The sequence below is a fragment of the Symphalangus syndactylus genome, chromosome 1 (assembly GCF_028878055.3).
Source record: "Symphalangus syndactylus isolate Jambi chromosome 1, NHGRI_mSymSyn1-v2.1_pri, whole genome shotgun sequence".
NCBI lineage: Eukaryota > Metazoa > Chordata > Mammalia > Primates > Hylobatidae > Symphalangus > Symphalangus syndactylus.
The window spans coordinates 23,280,401-23,302,815 of record NC_072423.2 but is presented as its reverse complement, the minus strand read 5'-3'; the positions used below and the strand labels follow the sequence as shown (position 1 = coordinate 23,302,815).

The window sequence follows — 22,415 nt, the reverse complement described above, 5'->3', positions numbered from 1 at the left end:
CGAAGTTCCAATATTGGTGGGTGGGGACATTTTTAATTTTAGTATTTAAAAGTTGTAGGGGAGAGAGAAATGGCTTCCCTCTACCGCTCTGGGTTTCTTGGCTGGGCTATGAATTGACAAATTAACAGAAAGAAATCCCATATTTAATAATGTAAGTGCACATGTGAGTCCCACAAAATATGAGATTTGAAGAAGAGGCAGATGGTTGAAACTCATTTAGCATCCTGAGCTATGGAAAGGAATAGGGGCTTGGGGCTTCTGGGGGTGGTGGGGACACAAGCTGTGGGTTGATGAGGGGAGGCTCTGTATGGTGGGTCAAGGGTGTCTTGTTATGCAGAGAAAGTCTCTCAGGTACTAGAAATTATATTGGAACAGTCCTTGGAAAAGGAGATGATAGTCTGGAGTGGCATGTCCTGAGCCCCTACAAAGTCAACCATGACTGTGTAACCTTAAGAAAAAGAGTGACTACCCAGCACTTTGGGAGGCTGAGGCAGGCAGATCACCAGGTCAGGAGATCGAGACCATCCTGGCTAACACAGTGAAACCCTGTCTCTACTAAAAAATACAAAAAAAAAATAGCTGGGCGTGGTGGCGGGCATCTGTAATCCCAGCTACTGAGGAGGCTGAGGCAGGAGAATGGCGTGAACCTGGGAGGCAGAGCTTGCAGTGAGCTGAGATTGCACCACTGCACTCCAGCCTGGGCGACAGAGCAAGACTCTGTCTCAAAAAAAAAAAAAAAAAGAAAAAGAGTGACTAACACTAAGGAAGGTTTTTTTTTTTCTTTTTTTTTAGACATAGTTTCTCTCTTGTTGCCCAGGCTGGAGTGCAATTGCGTGATCTCGTCTCACTACAAACTCCACCTTCCGGGTTCAAGCGATTCTCCTGCCTCAGCCTCCCGAGTAGCTGGAATTACAAGCACCTGCCACCATGCCCAGCTAATTTTTGTATTTTTAGTAGAGATGGGGTTTCACCATGCTGGTCAGGCTGGTCTCAAACTCCTAACTTCAGGTGATCTACCCATGTCGACCTCCCAAAGTGCTGGGATTACAGGCGTGAGCCACTGCGCCCAGCCCAAAGAAGGTATTTTATATCTGATTGTGAAGACATTTTCATTCAGTCTCAAGTACTGAACTTTAGCATTAAAGTATGCAAAGAAGCCACAAGGATAGATTGATGTCTCTACCAATCTTTTGGTCCTGAAATATAAGTAATCCTAATATTCTTAATATCTTAAAAAAGACACTAATGAGATCTTCATTCACAAAGATTATTAGATATAGTGAAGTGAATGTTACAAGGAAACAAAACCTGTTAAAACTTTAACATTCGTGTCACATCTTATTGACAGAAAATTTGCTTTTGAAAGCCAATCAAAAATCAGCACTTCTTTGAGTTTTATTTCCTCACTTTCTGCATATGTCCTCATATCTCAGTGGGAGAGCTCTTGCCAAAAAATAGTATTTTACTTCCTTCCATACCTATTGATATGGTTTGGCTGTGTCCCCACCCAAATCTCATCTTGACCCGCATGTTGTGGGAGGAACCCAGTGGGAGGCGATTGAATTATGGTGGTGGGTCTTTCTGCACTGTTCTCATGATAATGAATGAGTCTCACAAGATGTGATGGTTTTAAAAATGGGAGTTCCCTGCACAAGCTCTCTTTGCCTGCCACCATCCATGTAAGATGTGACTTGCTCCTCTCCTCTTGTCTGCCACCATGTGAGATGTGCCTTGCACCATCCACCATGATTGTGAGGTCTCCCCCGTCACGTGGAACCGTATGTCCAATAAATCTCTTTCTTTTGTAAATTTCCAGTCTAAGGTATATCTTTATCAGCAGCGTGAAAATGGACTAATACACTATGTAAATTTGATGGGGTCAGTTCTGCATTGGTTGTGCATAGGAGCAACCCTGCACAGAGAAACAGATCAGATCTGGAACTAGAATAGAGCAGGTAGCAAGCAGAAAGTAGAAGGAAGAGCAAGCAAAATAAATAGCTTCCTAACATCTGCTATTTCCCGATTTTTAAAAAGTGAATGCACAGACAACAGACACCAACTCTGTACACAAAAACACACTTTAATGCTAACAAGAATTACTCCTCGGATGCACACAGTTTGCGTTTGCTTGTGCATCATGTAGCTGCCACTTACATAGTGTTTATTACATACCTGGCACTGTTCTAAGCAGTTAACTCATAAACGCATTTAAAGCTCACAGCAGCCCTATGAGGAAAACGCTGTAATACATGGCACTTAGCAGATGAGCAGAAGGAGCTCCAGGAAAGCCTGGGTAGGAAAGGACAGAGCAGAGGTTTGAATTCGGGCAGACCAGCTCCAGTCCATACTGCTCATACCTGACACTACACTGATCGCCTATGAAGTCTGCTGTGCTTACTCTGCTGACATGCTTGGAAAAGAAACATATTCTAAGTAGTTAATAATCAATCATTTCCCATATAAGAATATATTGCAACACTCAGAAAAGGGTTAAAATATTCTGTAATCCTACCACCATATCACATAGCTGGGGTAGCCTAATCACCAGAGAGACTTTATGAAAGAGGTTTCTGAGTCCTATTTCAAAACATCAGTGACTAGGGCAAAACCCCTCCCTAAACCTAAGCCGTTTACAGTATAAATTTGGGAAGGAAACTATTTGAGATGGCCGTTGGAGATTTCTACTAGAACAATTTGATTATTTCTTTTACAGTCTACATATGAATAGTTGAATCATTTAATTGCAGGAGTTAAAAGACTTGTCTGTGTTTAGAAAAATGAGATTTTTATTTGGGATTCCCCAGTATATTAGAAAGATGATTCTCAGTAAATTGTGGGCAAGAAGGAAATAATATACATATTTGTGGCTATGAGAGCTAACCAGAAAAAAAAAAAAAAAAAGAAAGAAAGAAAGAAACTCTCTGGACTCGCACAGTTCCAAAAACTGCTGAATGTTTTCTTTTTTTTTTTTTCCACCCTACTAAGCATTTCTCTCTTATCGTGAAGGATTCATTTCCCACCTGTGTCTTTTACGTTCTTGAAATATGTATAAAGTTAATGTTTATTTTCTACCCACTGAAACCTTGTTCAAGTTATTCTTTCTTTGGTCTCTACTTTCAGAAGTCACAACTTGTTTTGAAAACGTTAGCATGAGACAAGGCTTCTTTTTATGTACCACAAACTCTCAACTATTTAGAATGTTTGCTCAGGAGGTAAAGAGATGCCTGGTGGCTTTTCTGCTTTATAACAATGGCCGTGTATACAACATGACTGGACAAAACCAAAAATGTGCTTAGACAGAGTTCCTTCTTCCTGGCCAGGCAAGGTATAATCCCAACACTTTAGGAGGCTGAGGCGGGTGGATCACTTGAGGTCAGGAGTTCGAGACTAGCCTGGGCAGCATAGGGAAACCCTGTCTTTGCTAAAATACAAAAAAAAAAAAAAAAAAAAAGCTGGGTGTGGTGGTGCACTTCTGTGATCTCAGCTACTCCTGTGATCTCAGCAGAGGTTTCAGTGAGCTGAAATCGTGTCACTGCACTCAAGCCTGGGCAACAGGGCGAGACCCTGCCTTAAGAAAAAAAAAAAGAGGAATTCCTTCTTCTTCTGATGAGTGCTTCTCATCATTGGGGTCACAATTATCATTGCCAGTTTCTTATAGCCCAAAGTTATTTGAAACATCCAAATGTTTGTGTTATAAATTAATACATGTATTTAAAATATGGGTTATAGAAAAGATACCATATGTAGTGGTCCAGAACTTTGAGTGGTACTGTCCTTGTTCTTCACACGGAGTATTAGATTTCAACTAAAATGAAGATCATATCTTCAAGTAGATTGCCAGAAGGCACCATACTGGAAGCTCATGGGTAGTGCACTCCGTTCAATGAGGGCAGAAAGACAGTGACATATGAGGTCTTCCAAAGGTGACATGGAATGCAGGCAGAGATGAAATGTGGAGGAGAAAGAATGCAAAGCTGCAAAACACGGGCCCTGTCTGTACTTGGATCTGGTCCTTGGATTGCAGAGCTCGCTGTCATGTGCATAGACCTGTCAAGTGTACCGTTGCAAGTTCGATTCCGATGAAGGGCATTTAGAAGAATCAAAGGATGAAAGACAAAGGAAAGGAGTTAACATCAAGACCTCCATTTTACTGATGGCATGGCTGAGGTCCAAAAGAGTTAAGTGACACAGAGCTAGAGCAGCATAAGGCCAGCACTTGTCACCTTCTCTAGTTCCATAATTCATAACTTTTCTGTAGTATATGTTCCTGGTCACCAATAAAATGGGATGACGGTGTGGACAGCTCGATCCAAACCATTACTTCTGATAAACACATCAAACTCAGGGATGCTGCTGGTTCACAGCCACTTCCTCCTCTCCGGGGACTGGCCTATGTCCCAGGGGCTCAAAAGCATCACTACCTTCATTTATCCTTACAGTGAAACCTTGAGGGACACGACTGTCTACACTTCTAATTGGAAAGCCGTATCTGATTCATTCAAACGTTCGGATCTTCAAAAACTAAAGTGGCCTAGAGTGGAATCCTAAAAGTTGAGAGTATGGACTCAGGGAGATGCTGGTCATTAGCCACGATAATGAGATGTGGCCACGATTTTCAGATGTGGTCTGAAAGAGCTGGACTTCCTTTTCTCACTTTGTAATTGACGTGCTGACTAAACTTGGGCTACTCACTTCTTAACCTCGGTCTGTCTTGGATTTCCCCTATGCAAAAAAACATGGGAAGACAATATCTAACTGCCTCTCAGGGATGTTGTGAAGAGGACTTCATTGATGTTTTAAACCACATGGTCCTAGGAAGGTGCTATATATTACCATCATTAAAATCACCTGTGATTGGCTGCAGTCTCTCACACACACACAAACATTTCTTACCAAAAAAAAAAGAGTAAGAAATTAATTTTCTTCTTATCTGAAGGGATTTCACAAAACTTCCTATTAAAGCATTAACATTCTGAAAACTGAATTCAATTCAATGTGGCAAGGGTATGACTGATAACCAATCTTAATCCCAATCTCTTCTTCCTTAAAGAGAGAAAGGATTTTACCTGATGGTTAATTAATCATATATAGTCGATAGGATACGTATAGTCAATAATATTCCATTTTAGACTTAGTTTAGTCAGAGAAGATTAGAAAAATGGTGTCATTGTGCATTGGTTGAATGCTTAAGTTTTACTAGTTATATGACCTCAAGCTGGCAAAATATATATGGGCAGACAACATTATGGAAAAAAATTATTATTGAGACCGAGTCTCGCTGTGTCACCCAGGCTCAAGTACAGCAGTGTGATCTCAGCTCACTGCAACCTCCACCTTCTGGGTTCAAGTGATTCTTCTGCCACAGCTTCCTAAGTAACTGGGACTGCAGGTGTGCACCACCACACCTGGCTAATTTTTATATTTTTAGTACAGATGGGGTTTCACCATGTTGGCCAGGCTGGTCTTGAACTTCTGACCTCCAGTGATCTGCCCGCCTTGGCCTCCCAAAGTGCTGGGATTACAGGCGTGAGCCACCATGCCCGGCCAACTTTATGGAAATAAGAGAGTGAAAGGGTGACTTACTCAAAGGCTACATATATAAAGGTGACAGATCTGTATGTATCTACTTAAATTCATGCCCAACACAGCACATGTTGGGCATGAATTTGTGAGTTAGCTCAGCTTACAAATGGCTTAGACTAGGGGCATGTGGCAAGGGGTATGGGGGTCTACTTACAGTTTGGGGTCACAAAATAGGGCGATCCAACCCTTCCACTCCACACAAAGCCTGCCCCCTTCTCCTGCACATCTTCCATACCAGGTCCTAATGAATCAACCTAACCATCTACAGAGTAGGCAGAGTCATTAACAGTATGTTCTACTCTATTAAAACCAGATACATGGCCACTAAACAAGGTTGATCTAGGACAAACTCCATCCAGAATGTTTTCACCAGTCTATGCCAAATGGGAAAAATTAGGGAAAGTAATGAGTTCTTTGAAAGTTAAATTCATGGGCCGGGCGCGGTGGCTCACGCTTGTAATCCCAGCACTTTGGGAGGCCGAGGCGGGCGGATCACGAGGTCAGGAGATCAAGATCACGGTGAAACCCCGTCTCTACTAAAAATACAAAAAATTAGCCGGGCGTGGTGGCAGGCGCCTGTAGTCCCAGCTACTCGGAGAGGCTGAGGCAGGAGAATGGCGGGAACCCGGGAGGCGGAGCTTGCAGTGAGCCGAGATCGCGCCACTGCACTCCAGCCTGGGCGACAGAGCGAGACTCCGTCTCAAAAAAAAAAAAAAAAAAAGAAAGTTAAATTCATTCAAAATTTTTTAAATTGTGTAACTTATTCCAAGGTTATGTCCTTACTATTTTGTTTTTCATGTTAAATGTTCTTATTTTACCAGTGAGAGTAAATAATAGCTGATTTATTAATATCCCATTCTAGCAAAATAAAAAGTTAGCATCTCTGTATTGGTCTTTAAAAAAAAGAAATGAAAAGCATTGAAATCCAAAGTTTGGCTAGCACTACCTTAGAATGGCTTACCTGTCGCTAAAAACCACAGAGAGACCCATGTGGCTACTGTGTCATGTGATCGAACATTCATAAGACACAAAGCCTCATTTCAATATATAATGCCAAAAGACATCAAGAAAAACGAATAGACAGTTTCCCAATTCAGAGAGAGCAAAGTATGCTGCCATCTAAAATCAAATAAACGTAGATTCTAAAGTACTAAACAAACAGAAATTATGCTGTCATTTTTCAAATGGCATGAAGTATTTTAATTAAAACACAAAGGGCATGGAAAGGTATAATAATCCAGGAGACAGAGTCATGATAACACGGAATGAAAACACTGTTTATTGGTTTTCAACTTTCAGATCCTATCAATAGAAGCTGTAGACAAATATCCATTCTTCATCTGAGGACAAATGACAGAGGATTTAACCATTCAGGGAACTGAAAAGAACACGGATGGCATCAAGCTTGGCCCTAGCTGACAGAGGCTCAGAGGTAGAAGACGGGAGTCGAAAGAGTGAATGCTTTCATTTTTTAAATGAGTAATTAAACGATGCTCTCTATGGTCAACAGAATGAGAAATGAGGTTTCCAAGAATTTGTTTGAGAATTAAGCAATGTCCTTTAAGTGGAGGGACGGAGCATGGAGAGGGAAGAGGTCTGAGAGAAGACAGATGAGGCTGAATCAGGGAGAGAAACCCCATTGACTATAAAAGGAAGGCAATGAAGTCAAATGTTTATAAACTGAGAAAGAGTAGTGTTATGGGTTGAATTATGTCCCCTCAAAAGATATGTTCAAGTCCCCAGTACCTGTAAATGTGACTTAATTTGGAAACAGGGTCTTTGTAAATGTGATCAAATTAAGCAGAGGTCATTAGGGTGGGCTCTAACCCAATAGGACTGTGTCCTTACAGGCAGAGGAAAATGCCATGTGAGGAGGGACACACAGGGACACAGAGGGCAAGCCAAGGACCGATGGCACTGCCAGGAGCTGGAAGAGGTGGGGGGATCCCCCTGAGCCTTCAGAACGAGTGTGGCCATGCTGGCACCTTGATTACAGACTTCCAACCCTCAGAACTGTGAGATAATAAATTTCTACTGTTTTAAGCCACCCAGTTTATGGTATTTTGTCATAGCAGCCCTAGAAAACTAGTACAAATGGTACTAGCATATATTATTTAAAGATATGAAGGTAGCCACCCAAAGAACTTTCAACAAAGCTGGGAGGGTTCAAAGGTGTTTCCTCTGGAAAGTGGGACCAAGGAAGGACAGGACCCAGGCAGGGCTGTTATTTTTTATTAAAAGCCTTCCATGTTATTTGGCTTTTTAACCACACACGTGTCACTTGATCATTTTTTAAAAAGTATAAAATATCTATGTGATGTTATCAGAACAAAACCTGGCCAGCTTTCTTCATAGTGGATGACAAACCCTGAGGATTGATAACCACCTCCTCCACTTGTTCTCTGGCATCGCCCTCCAGCCCACCAGATCCCTAGACACGGTCTCCGGCTTCAGGGGGAGCAGAGCTGAGCTGGGAGGGCATTGGCCTGGACCTCAAAGTAGCCTAAATGTCTCCGCACGTTTTGCCCACATGCCTACTATCTCCATCTCAAAATCAAACACAGATTATTTTTGGACTTTTTATGGCTTCGCATCATCGATGATGGTGATTTTCTCTATTGACTTGGATGATTAAGAAGCGACTAAAAGGAAAACAGAGAACAGTGGTGAGCTTGTCACTGGCTTCCTTTGTAGATAAAAATGCAAAACAATGCCTGACAAAGATTTCAGTAATTATGTTACATACGATCAGAAAACCTCACAATAAAGCTTCACCACAAACATTTGTTCATCACATTTTATTGAACCCATAAAAAGAAATTCTAAGTGCTCCCCATGGCCCAGATGGAGGATCTTCGCTCTGTGGTGCAAGCTGTGACTTCCCTGGCCGTCAGAAGTCCCATGCCCTTTGCTCACTCTAAGAAGAATGTTCATATTGAGCCCTGCAGCCTGTAATGTGGCAAAATGTTGCTGTCACCTCCCACATGAACAGGGCTATTGATGACTGTGGGGGCCTAGTGCAAAGGCACCAGCCCCCATGACAGAAAGAATGCAGGGCAGCATGTAAGTGTCCCAAGCATGGCTCCGAGAGAAAAACAGAACGCAAAAGGCAAACGCAGTTTGCATGCACGCAGGGCTTCGCTGAGGTCTATTTGTACCCGGCTCTCCGTGGCAGCTGGGGAGCACCTTGCCGTTGGTTGGCACTGATGCCGTGCCAGGTGGGTGAAAGCTGAATGAAATGTCTAACAGCTATCATATGGATGAACACGCAGGAAGCAGAACAAAGGAGCAGCATTTTATCAGCAGCAGAATCCTGACTGCAGTCGTTGCCCAAGGGGAAACCGTTTGCTTTTATTTTCATCCTGGCCTTCAGTTTCCCTGGGTAACACCTTCCAGCCATCCCAGTGGTTACCTTACCCACCTACGTGGTTATCAGACGTCTAGACTCAGCCAGGTGTTCTCCCATTCCATATTGCAGGGGGCAAGGTCACCTCGGAATGGACTTCCAAAGCCAGGTGGGAATTACGTCAATGAGAAAGCAAGTCACGATTCAAATACTCACTGTATGTGGGAATCTATATTGAACAGAAAGAATAAAATGACTCCATTTTTATTCTGTGAACTCTCCCTTCCAGACCCTCATACAGAAGACAGTGTGGATCCATTTAAGGCTGACTGCATTCAATTGCACACATCTGCTTTCTAATTGTCTCAGTTACCATTCTCCACCGCTGGCCTTTTCTCCGTTTTTGCTTTTAAAACATCACCTCTCAACATATTGTGAGGAAGACCAAACCCTTAGACTCAGATGTTCCAGAAACCTGATCTATTAGTTGTGTTTTGAACACGTCTGGCTACTTTTCATCTGCTTTTTTTTTCTTGGTCACATGAACACTGCTGTAAACAAATTCTGTAGTTTGAGTTATGATATCCATCAGAAAAGCCTAACAACATTGTAGCCTTCACTACAATGCATAAGCATGAAATACCTAATTTTTCTCATTCCATACATACACACACATGCACGCACACGTACACGCACACACAGAGCAATGTATCATTTGAAAACGGAGGCAGAGTTCCCTAGCAACATAACCAAAAACATGGCAATATCTTTTGGATCTCTAAGTTCTGGATTTATTATGTAAATTGTTTGAGGCTCATGATTGAAGGCTTCAAGATCTCATTTTATCAAAAAAGATCTTAGCAGTTACTAGTCCACAGAACTTTCTCTGACAGCAGGGTACCTCTGCAAGGAGCTGCCCTGTCCATGAGCCAGGCACACCCTGGTCAGCAGGGGCGGACGATAGCACAGACAGCAAAGGGCCAACCAGGCCAGAACAGTGCCTTAATCCCTAGGAATAAACATAACCCAGCTTCTTAAGGGTCAGGTTCGTTACTAATGAGGCTCTGCGTTATGAAACAAACTCACGAGAGAAAGGTGATATCTGGCCAACTGATTTTAAAAATGAAAAAAAAAAAAAAAAACAAAGTGGCCCATGTCTTCTCCTATTCTCCTGGCAGATAACGGGGGTAGATGAAGTGGGAGAAATAAGAGGAACAATAACTCCTTCAAAAAGAAGAAATAAAATGAAAAAGAAAAACAAACATGAGCTGGATCAGGAAAAAAAATAGGGCAAAACAAGCAGAAATGATCTTTTGATAAGAACAGTATTACGTAAAACAGCACCCATAACATGTTAAAGCCACTCTGCAGCACAAATCACTTTTCCACAAAGAATTAAAAGAAGAAGAACAAATACAAAAATCAATTAAGGTCCAGGGAAGGGCTCCATTCCTCCTCGAGGGGCCGCTTCTTATCCAAACACTGGCTGATTCATGCAGGTACTGCCAGGCTGCCTGGGAGAGGGTATTTTTTATTTCCACTTGACTTTGTCCATAGAGTGATTTTCCCATTTTAGTTTGCAAGGAAAGGTTAAGTAGGAGGAGTAGAATGTTATTCCACTTAGAAAAGAATCCAACCTATCCCAGGGCCTCAGGCTCAGTGCTTCCCTTTGGTGAACCAGTTTTCCAAGAGCTGAGAACTAGCTGCTTGATTGTGAGTGACATGAAACACTGCCCTTCCTCTCCTGGACGAAGAAACCATCAGCATCCTTCCAACTGCTCCCACTGGGAACAAGGCAGATGGGAGAAGACCAGCACGATGCTTATTCCATAGGGAGCATGAACTAGATATTCACTGAAGGAGTAAGGAGCAAGAAATAGATCTCTGACCCAAAGTGATAAAACACCAAAGCCAATTGCTCATTTCATTAGCTGCAAGAGAGCCAGGCAGGGCAGCCTTGCCTCCCATAAGACAACTCAGCGTGGAGTTGTTGAATGAATAAGAAAAAAGGAGAGCTTTGAAACTCACATAGAAATAAAAACGGTCTTAGGGGATAAGCCATATTTATATTATACTACCTATGCCATTTAAGGAATGTGGTGATACATTTTCTGAAAAATAAAATGTCCTATCCTGTCTTAAAAAACTGAATTTGTGTAATATTGGGTTTGCCTAAAGAGTAAAGCACATATACTAATTTTCTTTTTTGTTGTTATTTTTTCTTTTTTTTATTTTGAGACAGAATCTCGCTCTGGAGTGCAGTGGCATGATCCCAGGTCACTGCAACCTCTACCTCCCAGGTTCAAGCAATTCTCTTGTCTCAGCTTCCCAAGTAGCTGGGACCAGAGGCTCCTGCCACCATGCCCAGTTAATATTTGTATTTTTAGTAGAGACAGGGTTTCACCATGTTGGCCAGGCTGGTCTCGAACTCCTGACCTCAAGTGATCTGCCCGCCTCGGCCTCCCAAAGTGCTGGGATTACAGGCATGAGCCACTGCGCCCAGGCAATTTTTTTGTATTTTTAGTATAGGTGAGTTTTCACCATGTTGTCCAGGCTGGTCTTGAACTCCTGGCTTCAAGTGATCCACCTGCCTAGGCCTCCCAAAGTGCTGGGATTACAGGCGTGAGTCACTGTGCCCAGCCACAATACTAATTTTCTTTGAAGTAAAGGCACAAGTACATTCATTGTACAAGTACAGAATCCAGGAAAACCATCAGAAGAGCTTTGATGTAAAGAGTATTTGTTACCCATCAGTAGTTGGTAGTGTGGCTGATCATCTCCTTGAAATGTGCAAACGTGGGTGGTAAAAGTAAAGAATTGGAGGTAGGGAACTCATACCAGGGTCACAACTCCACCTCCTGTTCAGAGTAAGTGCTGGGTTGCTGACCAAATTAGGTCTTCTTGGACCTCCGGAGCAGCCTTTCTGCATTTCCAGGAAGGAGGTGGACAAGTGGCTATTTTGGTCTGTCTGCCCATCTGGCTTGTTTGTGGCTGGCTAGTTCACCACTCAGCTCATGGTCAGGCTGGAGGATTGGGTACCTTTGCTCCGACCAGTCAGACATCCCACTATGACACAGGCCACTCACTGCAGACTAGAGGGATTCAACAGGAAAGTCCCACGGGGTAAGCAAATACCACCACTACCCAAAGTAAAATTCCAGGGGTCAGTGGTGTCCTCATCATAGGAAAAGAGGAAAGTACATCAGAATTTGACAGAGGAACAAGTACCAAACTGCTGTCCCCAAATAAAGCACTTACATCAACAAGGAATATAAAAATGTTATTTAGGACTTCTGTGCTCAGATGTTTAATACAAAGGAGAGATTGTTGTGCCAGGGAACAAAGTGATCCAATATCCACAAAGCCAGAATTCTCCTACTGCACATTTTGTTTCCAAAACACTAAGGAATACAGCAAGATTTCAAGTTGGAGTAAAGAAGCTACTTCTGGAAACAAGAGAGGAGATAACTGAAGACTTTCACAGAGGGGCTGAAACCCTTCCCGGAAAACTGTGCTCATCAGGGAACCTCAGCCTAGGGGGCAGCGAGGGTGGACGGTGAGCTGACCTATCCCCAAACATGTGCAATAGGTATTGCGGGGGGAGTGCGGTGTAGAATGAAGGCTGGGAGTTGTTAAAGCTACAGAATATTCTAGTAGCATACCCCGGGAACTCAGGAACCTCAAACGTTTTTTAAAAATTAACCCTTTGGGCTCAGAGTTCCAGGCAGTCCAGTGTAATTTTACTTCCACTGGGATTGTTGCCAGAAAGAAACAAGCAGTGCTCCTTGACTACAGATTTTTAAAACCTGTTTTGTTACACGCAGGTGTGCGAGATCCTAAGGAGACTTATTTAATTAAGGTGGGGGTGAGGGAGCAGGAGGGCTGATGAGTGGCCCTTCTCCCTTGAATGGCCACCACATTGGACTGTATTACAGAACAAAAACCCAAAAGCCCTAACCAGAAAGAAAACTCAAGGGTGTCAATCCGTTTCTCATGTTTCTCGTTCATTACTTTTACTCTTTACTGGAAGCAGTCACATCGCTGCATCATCACTCTCTCTCCTTTACTGGACTGGGCATTTCCAGAGGGTAATGCAATAGGGCTGAGGCCCCGGGGCTGGGAAACCAGGTCCCCTGGATCTAATCTTGACTCCACTGTACGATGGGATCAATGTCAAGATACTCCTCTTCAACTCAGTATCCTCACCCATACAGTCGGAATAATGGGGCCTGCCTTCTGGACTGTTGCAAATCTTTTTTTTTTTTTAGACGGAGTTTCACTCTCGTCACCCAGGCTGGAGTGCAATAGTGTGATCTCAGCTTACTGCAACCTCTGCTTCCCGGGTTTAAGTGAATCTCGTTTTTGTCTTTTTAGCAGAGACTGGATTTCACCATGTTTACCAGGCTGGTCACGAACGTCTGACCTCAGGTGATCCACCTGCCTTGGCCTCCCAGTGTGCTGGGATTACAGGTGTGAGCCACCACACCCAGCCTGCTGCGAATCTTAAATGGAATAGTGTAGGTAAAACGCTCAGCATGCAGATGGCCCTGCCTTTGAATCCGGGGACTGCACCTTACCCGTCTTTACATCCTCCTTCATATTTGCTCATAGGAGGGCCTCATATTAAAATTTTTTAAAGAACAACAAAATGTTTTATTTCGTCTGGTTTATTTTTTTCCTGATAACATGCTCCCTGCCTGCGCCCTAAACCCTCTCCCTGGCACTGGACTGGATGCTTCAGATTAGTTGTGATTAACATTTTACACACCCCCTGTAAAACTCGACATGAGCACTCAAGCATTATTTTAATTAATGGCCAGAGAGTGGCAAAATTAAATATGAGATGACCTACCTCAATGCTCCACTGCGTCTCCTAGCCCTGGAATTTCAAGGGGCCTTTGTTAAAAGTGAGTGTACAAAGGAAACACAAACAGGCAACGGAGAGGAGAAGGGAGCAGCAGAGACAGATAAAAGTCAGGAAATTACGGCCCAATTCCCAGGGCTGTCTCCAAATTGCTGGTGTCTTTGAACAGCTTGCATGATATTAAACATTTTTAAGAAGTTACAATCTATGACAACAAAAACTGTAGTAAATATTAACAGAAACTGACATCGTAGAAATTTTCAAGGGGATCATCCACTAAAGAAATACATTATTTGGAATAATTCCTTCCTGTGTAATCAATGGGAACGAAGAGATAGCCAAGTGATTTGTGGCTCTTCCAATCAATACTACACCCCAAACCTCTTACTTCTCCTAACTTCTTTGGTCAAAGATATTTACAGGGCACCTATGTGGGGAGTACGCTGTCTCAAGTCCTCTCAGGATGAGAGAGACCAAGGTAAGGCACCACCCTTCTGAGATACAGCTATGGGAGGTGACACAACTCTTGACATGACCAGAGCAGTGATGCCCACAGGGGAGACGGCACAGAGGCCTCTGCGGCAAGGGGCTGCAGGGGGCCCAAAGGAAAGAACCCGGACTTTCACCGGTGACCCATGGAAAGAAACCAAGTGCCAAGATCTGGAGAGGTGCCAGGGTCCTCAAGGGACTGGGAGAACAGCTGCGTGGCAAGTGGAGAAGCACCTGTGGCACTCCAGGTGGCTCCAGCCAGAACTCCAGGCCTCTCTGTCGCCAATCAAAATAAACAGTGAAGCAATCAAAGTGAGCACTCGAGTCCCATCAGCAGAGCACCATGCTAAGGTCTTGCTGGCAGCAGAGTTTGGGAAGGGGAAGGGCCACAATGGCAAGAGGAAAGCAAAAGAAAGAGAAGAAAGGGCTTTTGTTCTTGTGCAATTATTATTAAATTTGGAGAAAATAACACAATAAAAACAGCTATCAGTAATTTAATACAGGACAATTTCCTATATTGTGGTATGTGACCTTCATAGTCACCTGTAACCCTGGGATATAGATATTACTAACCCATTAAACACTTCATCCAGGATTAAAGAAATAGACATGAAACCAGGGCAGTTAGGTCAGTCTGACTCCAGAGTTGGTTTTCTCAGCGATTACACTCTATCAGTTCTTTATTTGAAACAACCTCACACACCCATGCATGCACATAGAAGAAGATTTTATAATTTAGGCGTAGGGAAGGTCAGTCTTAACCATGACTCAAACCCCAGAGGCTATAAAAGAAAAAAAACTGATAAATCTGATTTCATGAAAATAAAAATTTTCTGCATGGGGAAAAAACACCATCAACAAATGACAAACCAGGGACCTATCTGGAACATAGGTCACGGACAAAGGATATATTTCTTTAATATATAGGAAATGCCTATAAATCAATACGAAAAGAGCCAACAAATACTAAATCAGCTAATAAAGAAAATCACGATAGTTCATAAACACATTAAAAGATGCATACGAGTCATAATAAGAAAAAAGCTGGTTAAAAATACTAGAAGGGTGAACATCAAAACATTTTATTATATAGGCAAGGGTGAAGCTAAGAAGGAAGGGGCAATCTCATAAATTCCTAATGAGAAAATAAATGAGTACATCCGTTACGAGGGACAATCTGGCACTATCTATCAAAATTATAAATGCACCTGCCCTTTGACCGCAAATTCCAATTCCAGGATTTTATCCTGCAGATCAACTCACATGTGTGCAAAATGATGTCTGTAGGAAGTTAATCTCTGCGGCATTGATTGTACTGGAAAATATTTGAGAACAACCTAAATATCCAAAAAGGAGACTGATTAAATAAACTATGGTATATCCCTACAATGGGCTATTATGGAGACACAGAAGAGAAGAGGAAGCTCTTAATATATTGATATGGAACAAGCCCCAAGGTATACTGTTAATCAAACAAAGCAAATTAAAAATTGCAAGCAGAATAGGCTATCACAAATATAAAAGAAAATCACATAGTGTCTACATATGTATTTGTAAATATCCCTGGAAAGATACACAAGGCATGGGTGACAGGAGCTGCTTTTGGGGAGAAGTGGGAGGTAAAGTGAGGAGGGAGGCTCCTGTCACTGTATACACTTTGTATGTTTTGAATTTTATAATATGTGCTTCTATTGTCTATTCAAAAAATAAATTGTATATATAATTTATTATATATTAAATATATAGATGACAAACCCGGAACCAATTTGGAACATAAATCTCTCTCTCTCTCTCTCTCTCACACACACACACACACACACACAAATATATATTTATACCACATACAAATCAAAATCAGGAGCCACACAAAAGCAGAAGTAGCTTCTGGCCCACAAGGCTGTGTGACCTTGGGCAAGCTGCTTCACCACTCAAGCAAGGTCTCTGCTTCCTCATCCATAAAATGGGGACTGGAATCCTCCCTTCCTCCTAAAGTTTGGAGAAGTAAAGGAATGAATAGCCTTTAGGTCAGTACCTGGCACACAGTAAATGTATGCAAGTGTTTGTTAAATAAGTCTACTCAGTTGGTCAAGGAAGACATCTCTGAAAAGTGCCCTCAAAGTCAGATTAGAAAGCTCAGTAGGAGTTAGGCAAGGAGGAGGGAAGCAGGGGAAACAGAGAGTGCCCCTCAGAAGGATTGGCTCGTGCAAAGGTCAGGAGGTGAGGAGATGCTCTGGTGTGCTGAGGGAAGCCTGGGTGACTGGCATGGAGCCTGGGAGGGCAGGGGACAGCACGATGCAAGGCCGAGGAAGTGAGGGCATGGATCAGTCACAACAGTTTCTCTGTGGGTGCTCGGCAACCCATGGAGCATCTATACAGGGGCGTTCCGTGCTTGGGTAGGTTTTCCTAGGAAAATTTCTCTGGCAGGAGTCAGGAGGACAGGTTGGAGAGAGGCAAAAACTGGGTGGCAGAGAGGCCCAGCTGGAGATCGTTGCAGCAACTCAAGGAGGAAATGATGAGGCTGTGAACTAAGGCAGTGGCAGCAGGCAGAGGATGGAGTGGGGAAGACACAAAGGAGGTGCAGTCAGCTGGGCTGTTTGACCTAGATGGTGGCTGCAGGTGGGACAGAAGACAGAATTGAGGATAATTACCAGAGTTCTGACCTCATCAGTTTGGAGGACTGTGATGCAACTCACTGAGATAAGAAGATCAAGCAAAGGAACTGGCCGAGGGAGTAAGATGATGGGTTAAGTCCTAAATTTGTTGAGGTTCAAACATCTTATAGGTGGTCTGTAGCTAGCTACAGGTGTCTAAAGTTCAGGTGAAGGACCTGTGGTAAATATCTATCCTTGAGATGTATCAGATAAGTTTTTAATACTGAAAGTTCTGGACTGTGGTTAAGGGAGCTGCCACCAATGGTCCCTCTGGTCCACAAAGGAGACTTTGGAGAAGGTATGCTACCTGTAATGCAGGTAAATCCCTGCTCTCTCCCTCCTTCCCTCTCTCTTTCTCTTCCTCCCTCTCTCCCTTCTTCGTTCCCTTTCCTTCTCTGTTTTTCTTTTCCGTCTCTCTTCCTTCCTTCCTAAAAATATAATAAAAGTCTTTACAAGAGGTTTCCTTACATGCTTCACGTGAAATAACCCATCTCTGATCAGTCCCAGCTAATCAGCGGCGATGCCTTTATTTTCTCTAACATTCCTGCATTCCTTTTGCATCTCTTTTCACGCACGGCGGAAGCCACTAGAAAGTTGTCACTGTTGTGTAGTATGTGTGTCTGCACACCACCATGAGTAGCCTGAAGACCTTATTTTTCCAACAGGGGAGTCATTTACAGCCTACCAATGAAAAAGAGAGGGAGGGAACAACAAGTGTATGCCTCATGGGTGCTGTCTAGATGTTTCTTAGAAAGAGCATTCTGTAGTTTTCTCTTATGCTGAATGTCTTCAGCAAAACCAACCCCCAGTTAAGGATGACCTACCACACGGTTTTACTAAGAGACCTTAGAGCTGATTTCTAAAAGGGCATACATTCTTCCACTACAAAAAAAGTGTGTTTAGGCAAGATTTCTGGAACAATTTAGCCAGGTGAGGTCTGGGGCCAAGATTCAAGGATGCCAGCTCTGTAACTCACTCATTCACTCACTTGCTAACATGTTCCTAACCTTGCCCCAGCTTCAGGTTTTTTCACTTATAAAATTGAGACGAACTGCTGGACCATCTCCAAATCTCCTTCTGGCTCTAAAATTTTGTGAGTCTAGTTCTGAGCAAGGGTTTACGTTGGTTTCACGACAGTGTGGAATACTTTAACAATTCAAAATTGCCATTACACACTTAAAGCAACTTCATTTTGGAGGTTTGTTGATTTCATGACTGGGCAACAGAAATATTATTCACAAACTTCGTGGCAATGACACATATATTTATCCCAAAAGTAAATCTCTACTATTATAATTCAGCAGATGGTCAGTTTTCAAATTTCATATTTGCCAAAGAAGCTTTCTTTTTATGGCCTGAAGGAAACATAGGTAGGGACTCACAAGGGAGGGAAAACAGTACCCAATCCCTGAAAGTATTAAATATTACATACTATTATTATTATTCGGTCTTTTTTTCTTTTTCCATTTTTTTTTAAGACAGAGTCTTTCTCTGTTGCCCAGGCTGGAATGCAGTGGTGTCATCATAGCTCACTGCAGCCTCAAATTCCTGGGCTCAAATGATCCTCCTGCATCAGCCTCCCAAGTAGCTAAGACTGTAGGTGCATACATACCACCATGCTCGGTAATTTTTAAAAAAATTCTACAGAGATGGAGTCTCACTATGCTGCCCAGGCTGGTCTCAAACTCCTAGGCTCAATTAATCCTCCCACATCGGCCTCCCAAAATGCTGAGATTATAGGTGTGAGCCACCACGCTTTGGCCCATTGGTCTCTATCTATGTAAACTATGGACTTACAGTTTTAAAACATAAAATAGAAAGTTGGGCATGCCAAGAAATGGGCAATTTATTTTCCCACTTGTAGAGATTCATGAGACTTTTGTGGGACCCACCAAGAAATATGGACAAGGAAACCTAACAAATAACAGACCCCTCACCTTTCTCTGTTGACGGACGTAGGATCATCTAGATGAATTCAGTTATTACACTAAAGAAATAGTCATTAAAATTTGCCACAAGGGGTTTTCATCTAAATCTCAACCCATAGAAAAATATCAAGGAGAAAGTGGCCATTTTTATCGAAAAGAACTTTGCCTTTTTATCATGTCAGTCACTCGGTGAGTTCTCCATAATCTGTGTGCTTTTGGTAAAAAGCAACATACATCAGAGTTTAATTGACTTAAAATATTGTATCTTAAAAGATATCATGTAATGTGCCCTTACAAATCAAAACTTGATTCGATTAGTTTGAAATGTATTATTTTGAAAAATAATGTCAGTTGAAATTGGATTTCAGCAATATGTTTTTGGTAATCACATGAAGGAGAATGTTAGGTATCTTCCAACATTTGCAGCATATTTACTGTTAATAACACATCAACATAGAAATTAGCTATCTAATTTACTAGCAACTAGGTATAATTTCCTAGTGTTTTGAGGGGGTAGAAGGGAAAATGCACAAACAGGTTTCCACCTTTGAAATTTATATATATACAGCTAACTACAAAAATTTATCTTTTTACTTTAAAATGCTCATTATACTCAACATCACTCAAAATAAGTGAAAGGGCAAATTAAACCACAAGCTGGGATCATTATTTCACCTATTATTTTCACTAGTATGAAAAAAGCTGACGAGTATTCATAGTGCTGGTAGAATTGTTAACTGTTAACTTCTACGGAGGGCAATTTGACAAAATCAATCGAAATGATAAATGTGCTTGGTTTCAGCTGCAACAATTCCATTTCTAGGATCTTTTTCCTAGAGATATACAAAATAATGTGATACACAGCTATTCACTGCATCACTGTTCATCCTGGGAAAAACTGGAAACAGCCCAAATGTCTATCAGCCAGGAAGTAGTTAATAAGTCATCGTACAGTAGTATAATGTAGCCTTTACAAAGAAAGAAGAAGCTCTTAACCTACCAATAGGCACTACATTCCAAAATGCATTTAAAAGGTATATGCAGAACAGCACATATGTTTGCCACCCTCTGCATATAAAGAGGGAAAGCATTTACACATACATGTACCTATGCATATATCCATCTATACACATATGTGTATACATAAATACAAATATATATACACACGAGACCCTGACAACATAGATTCTGTGGAAAGGAAACCCTTTTCCCAGAATAGAAGTCTGGGGACAATAGGAGGAGGAAAGAAATCACTGCATACCTTTTGGGACCTTTTGAATTTTGAACCATGAGAACCTATGTTACTTATTCAGAAATATGCTAACAAATTTGACTAATAAATTGTTCACTGATAAGCAGTAAATACATACTCATATGTATTATCATTTAGTAAGAACTTGAAGGACTTTTTTTTTTTTTTTTTGAGGCAGAGTCTGGCTCTGTTGCCCAGGCTGGAGTACAGTGGGGCGATCTCAGCTCATTTTGACCTCCACCCCTCAGGGTTCAAGCAATTCTTGTGCCTCAGCCTCCTGAGTAGCTGGAACTACAGGCATGTGGCCACCACACCTGGCTAATTTTTGTATTTTTCAGTAGAGATGGGGTTTCGCCATGTTGGCCAGAATGGTCTCGAACTCCTGGCCTCAAGTGATCCACCTGCCTTGGCCTTCCAAAGTGCTGAGATTACAAGCATGAGCCACCGTGCCCAGCCAAAGAACCATACTTTTAAAACACCAAAATAGGCCAAGATTGCTCTTTTTTAAAGCAAAAGAGATACATAGTTAAAGCCATGAAGAATAAAAATTAGGCACTCTTTCTCTTTCCCAGTCTTTTGGAATTCTTATAAAATAATAAATTAAACCTAACAGTTTGGAGGAAAACCAATTAAAGGGACATAAATCATCATTAACCCCTTCTCCAGATGAATGACAAAGAGACACGTGTTCTAATTAACACCGAGTAACATTGTGTAAAGAGCAGTTTGCAGTGGAAATGAACAGATGGCAAACAAGCAAAAGAGGTACTGGAGAGCAAGAAAGAAAACTTGATCTGATGCTGAAAACTTCAAGTAACTGAAAGAAATTATATCTCAATGAAAATAGCTCTAAAAGGATGGATGAACTCACCTATTCAACTTTAGTTTTTTAGGTACATCCAGTTTTGCTGCTTTCAATATTCAGCCCCCACAAGGCCAATACTATTCCAATCCCCATCCCACTTTCTGTATTTGCAAACAAACCCACACACCAACCAACCACCTCTTTACAACAGAAAGAGTTTCTATCCCTAGGCAATGAATGGCTCAGTTATTTCAAACCAAGCTAGCATTTCAGTTCAACAAAAGGTTTTGGACATCATCTTAGGGTTTGATGTAACAAGAGCTGACCTGGAGGTTTATGCTTTAACAACCATCCCCTTTCTTTCCTTTGAAACAGAGATTTATGACAGGAGGCAGAGACGGGGGCAGAGATCCCAGGGTTGATGAACCCCTGGTATGAACCACCGTGCAGGTACGAAGAAGTTCCTCCTTCTGCTTCCCCCTTGCTCAAAGGCAAACTGGAGCTAAAGTCATGGGGAAGCATAGCACCACTTCCTCTTGTTTTCAACTTCATCCTGTTTTTAGGCTCTTCTTGGTGGAAACAAGAGTGCCACAAGCAATCAAGTCTCATTAGCTGAACCCTCGGCAAAGAACCAGTGACTGACTCCATATGCGGGAGACTTCAACCCAGCTGACAGATGCTATTTCTCTCTGTCCCCGCTGACCCAGGCTGGGGAGACAGCATATTTCAGACAGGATGCCCTCCCAAGAGTTGTGATGCAACCCTGGAAAAAATATCTGTTCAAGATCCCAAGCCAGGATCTGGTTTCTGCCAATTCAGAGTGACAGGGATCAGCAGCTAAGACACTGGCCATTACAGGAGGTATGTTGAATTTACACATATTTAACAATAGCAGACACTTAATATTCTCGTGTCTTTTATTGTTTAACCTACATAGAGCATTTTAAATTGTACATTCTGTAGTGCATAATGGTTGGATAAAAAACAAAAAACTTTGGGTAAACATCCAAGACAATTCTTGCTTTCCACGTAAAAAAACAGAAATGTTTTTTGTTTGTTTGATTTTTGAACTCCAAATAACCACTCAAAGAAAAAAGGGAGACAATTGGCCAATCAGGTTATCTTTAGCTATATCAACAACATTTAAGGCTGAGAATTATAAGTACAAATGATTTGTGCAATCTGAACATTCAGACTTAGACTGACACTTTAACTCATGTGTTTAGAGAGGAATATAGAGATACAGATCATAAATACACACACAGCAGGCTGCCGTATATATTTTATATAAAACAGGCAGTCTCTACTAAATTACTTGAGGCATTAGGATTCAAACTCAATTCCCTTCTCTATCTGAGACAGCAGACTCCTCTGGTCTGAGGATATTTTTAAATATAAAAGCTAATTATCCTATCTCACTGCCTATAAATTCAATTTCTATTTCTGAGGCTGCTTCTGTTGTAGATCTCTTGGTAGTCCATTCACATTATAGCTTGT

At 41.9% G+C, this 22,415-nt stretch overlaps 1 protein-coding gene across 2 annotated transcripts in view; it reads right to left on the bottom strand.

Moving 5' to 3' along the window:
* Positions 1-22,415, bottom strand: part of BCL2 (BCL2 apoptosis regulator) — a 200,981-nt gene that overhangs the window by 131,062 nt on the left and 47,504 nt on the right. The window contains exon 3 of one of the 2 annotated variants that reach the window (XM_063638884.1): positions 8,367-9,158. The exons of the other annotated variant lie outside the window; for it this stretch is intronic. Coding sequence (XP_063494954.1) covers positions 9,111-9,158 — 48 coding nt within the window. The 3' untranslated portion in view covers positions 8,367-9,110. Of the gene's footprint in view, positions 1-8,366; positions 9,159-22,415 lie in introns of those variants that run through there. 2 annotated transcript variants of the gene reach the window in all.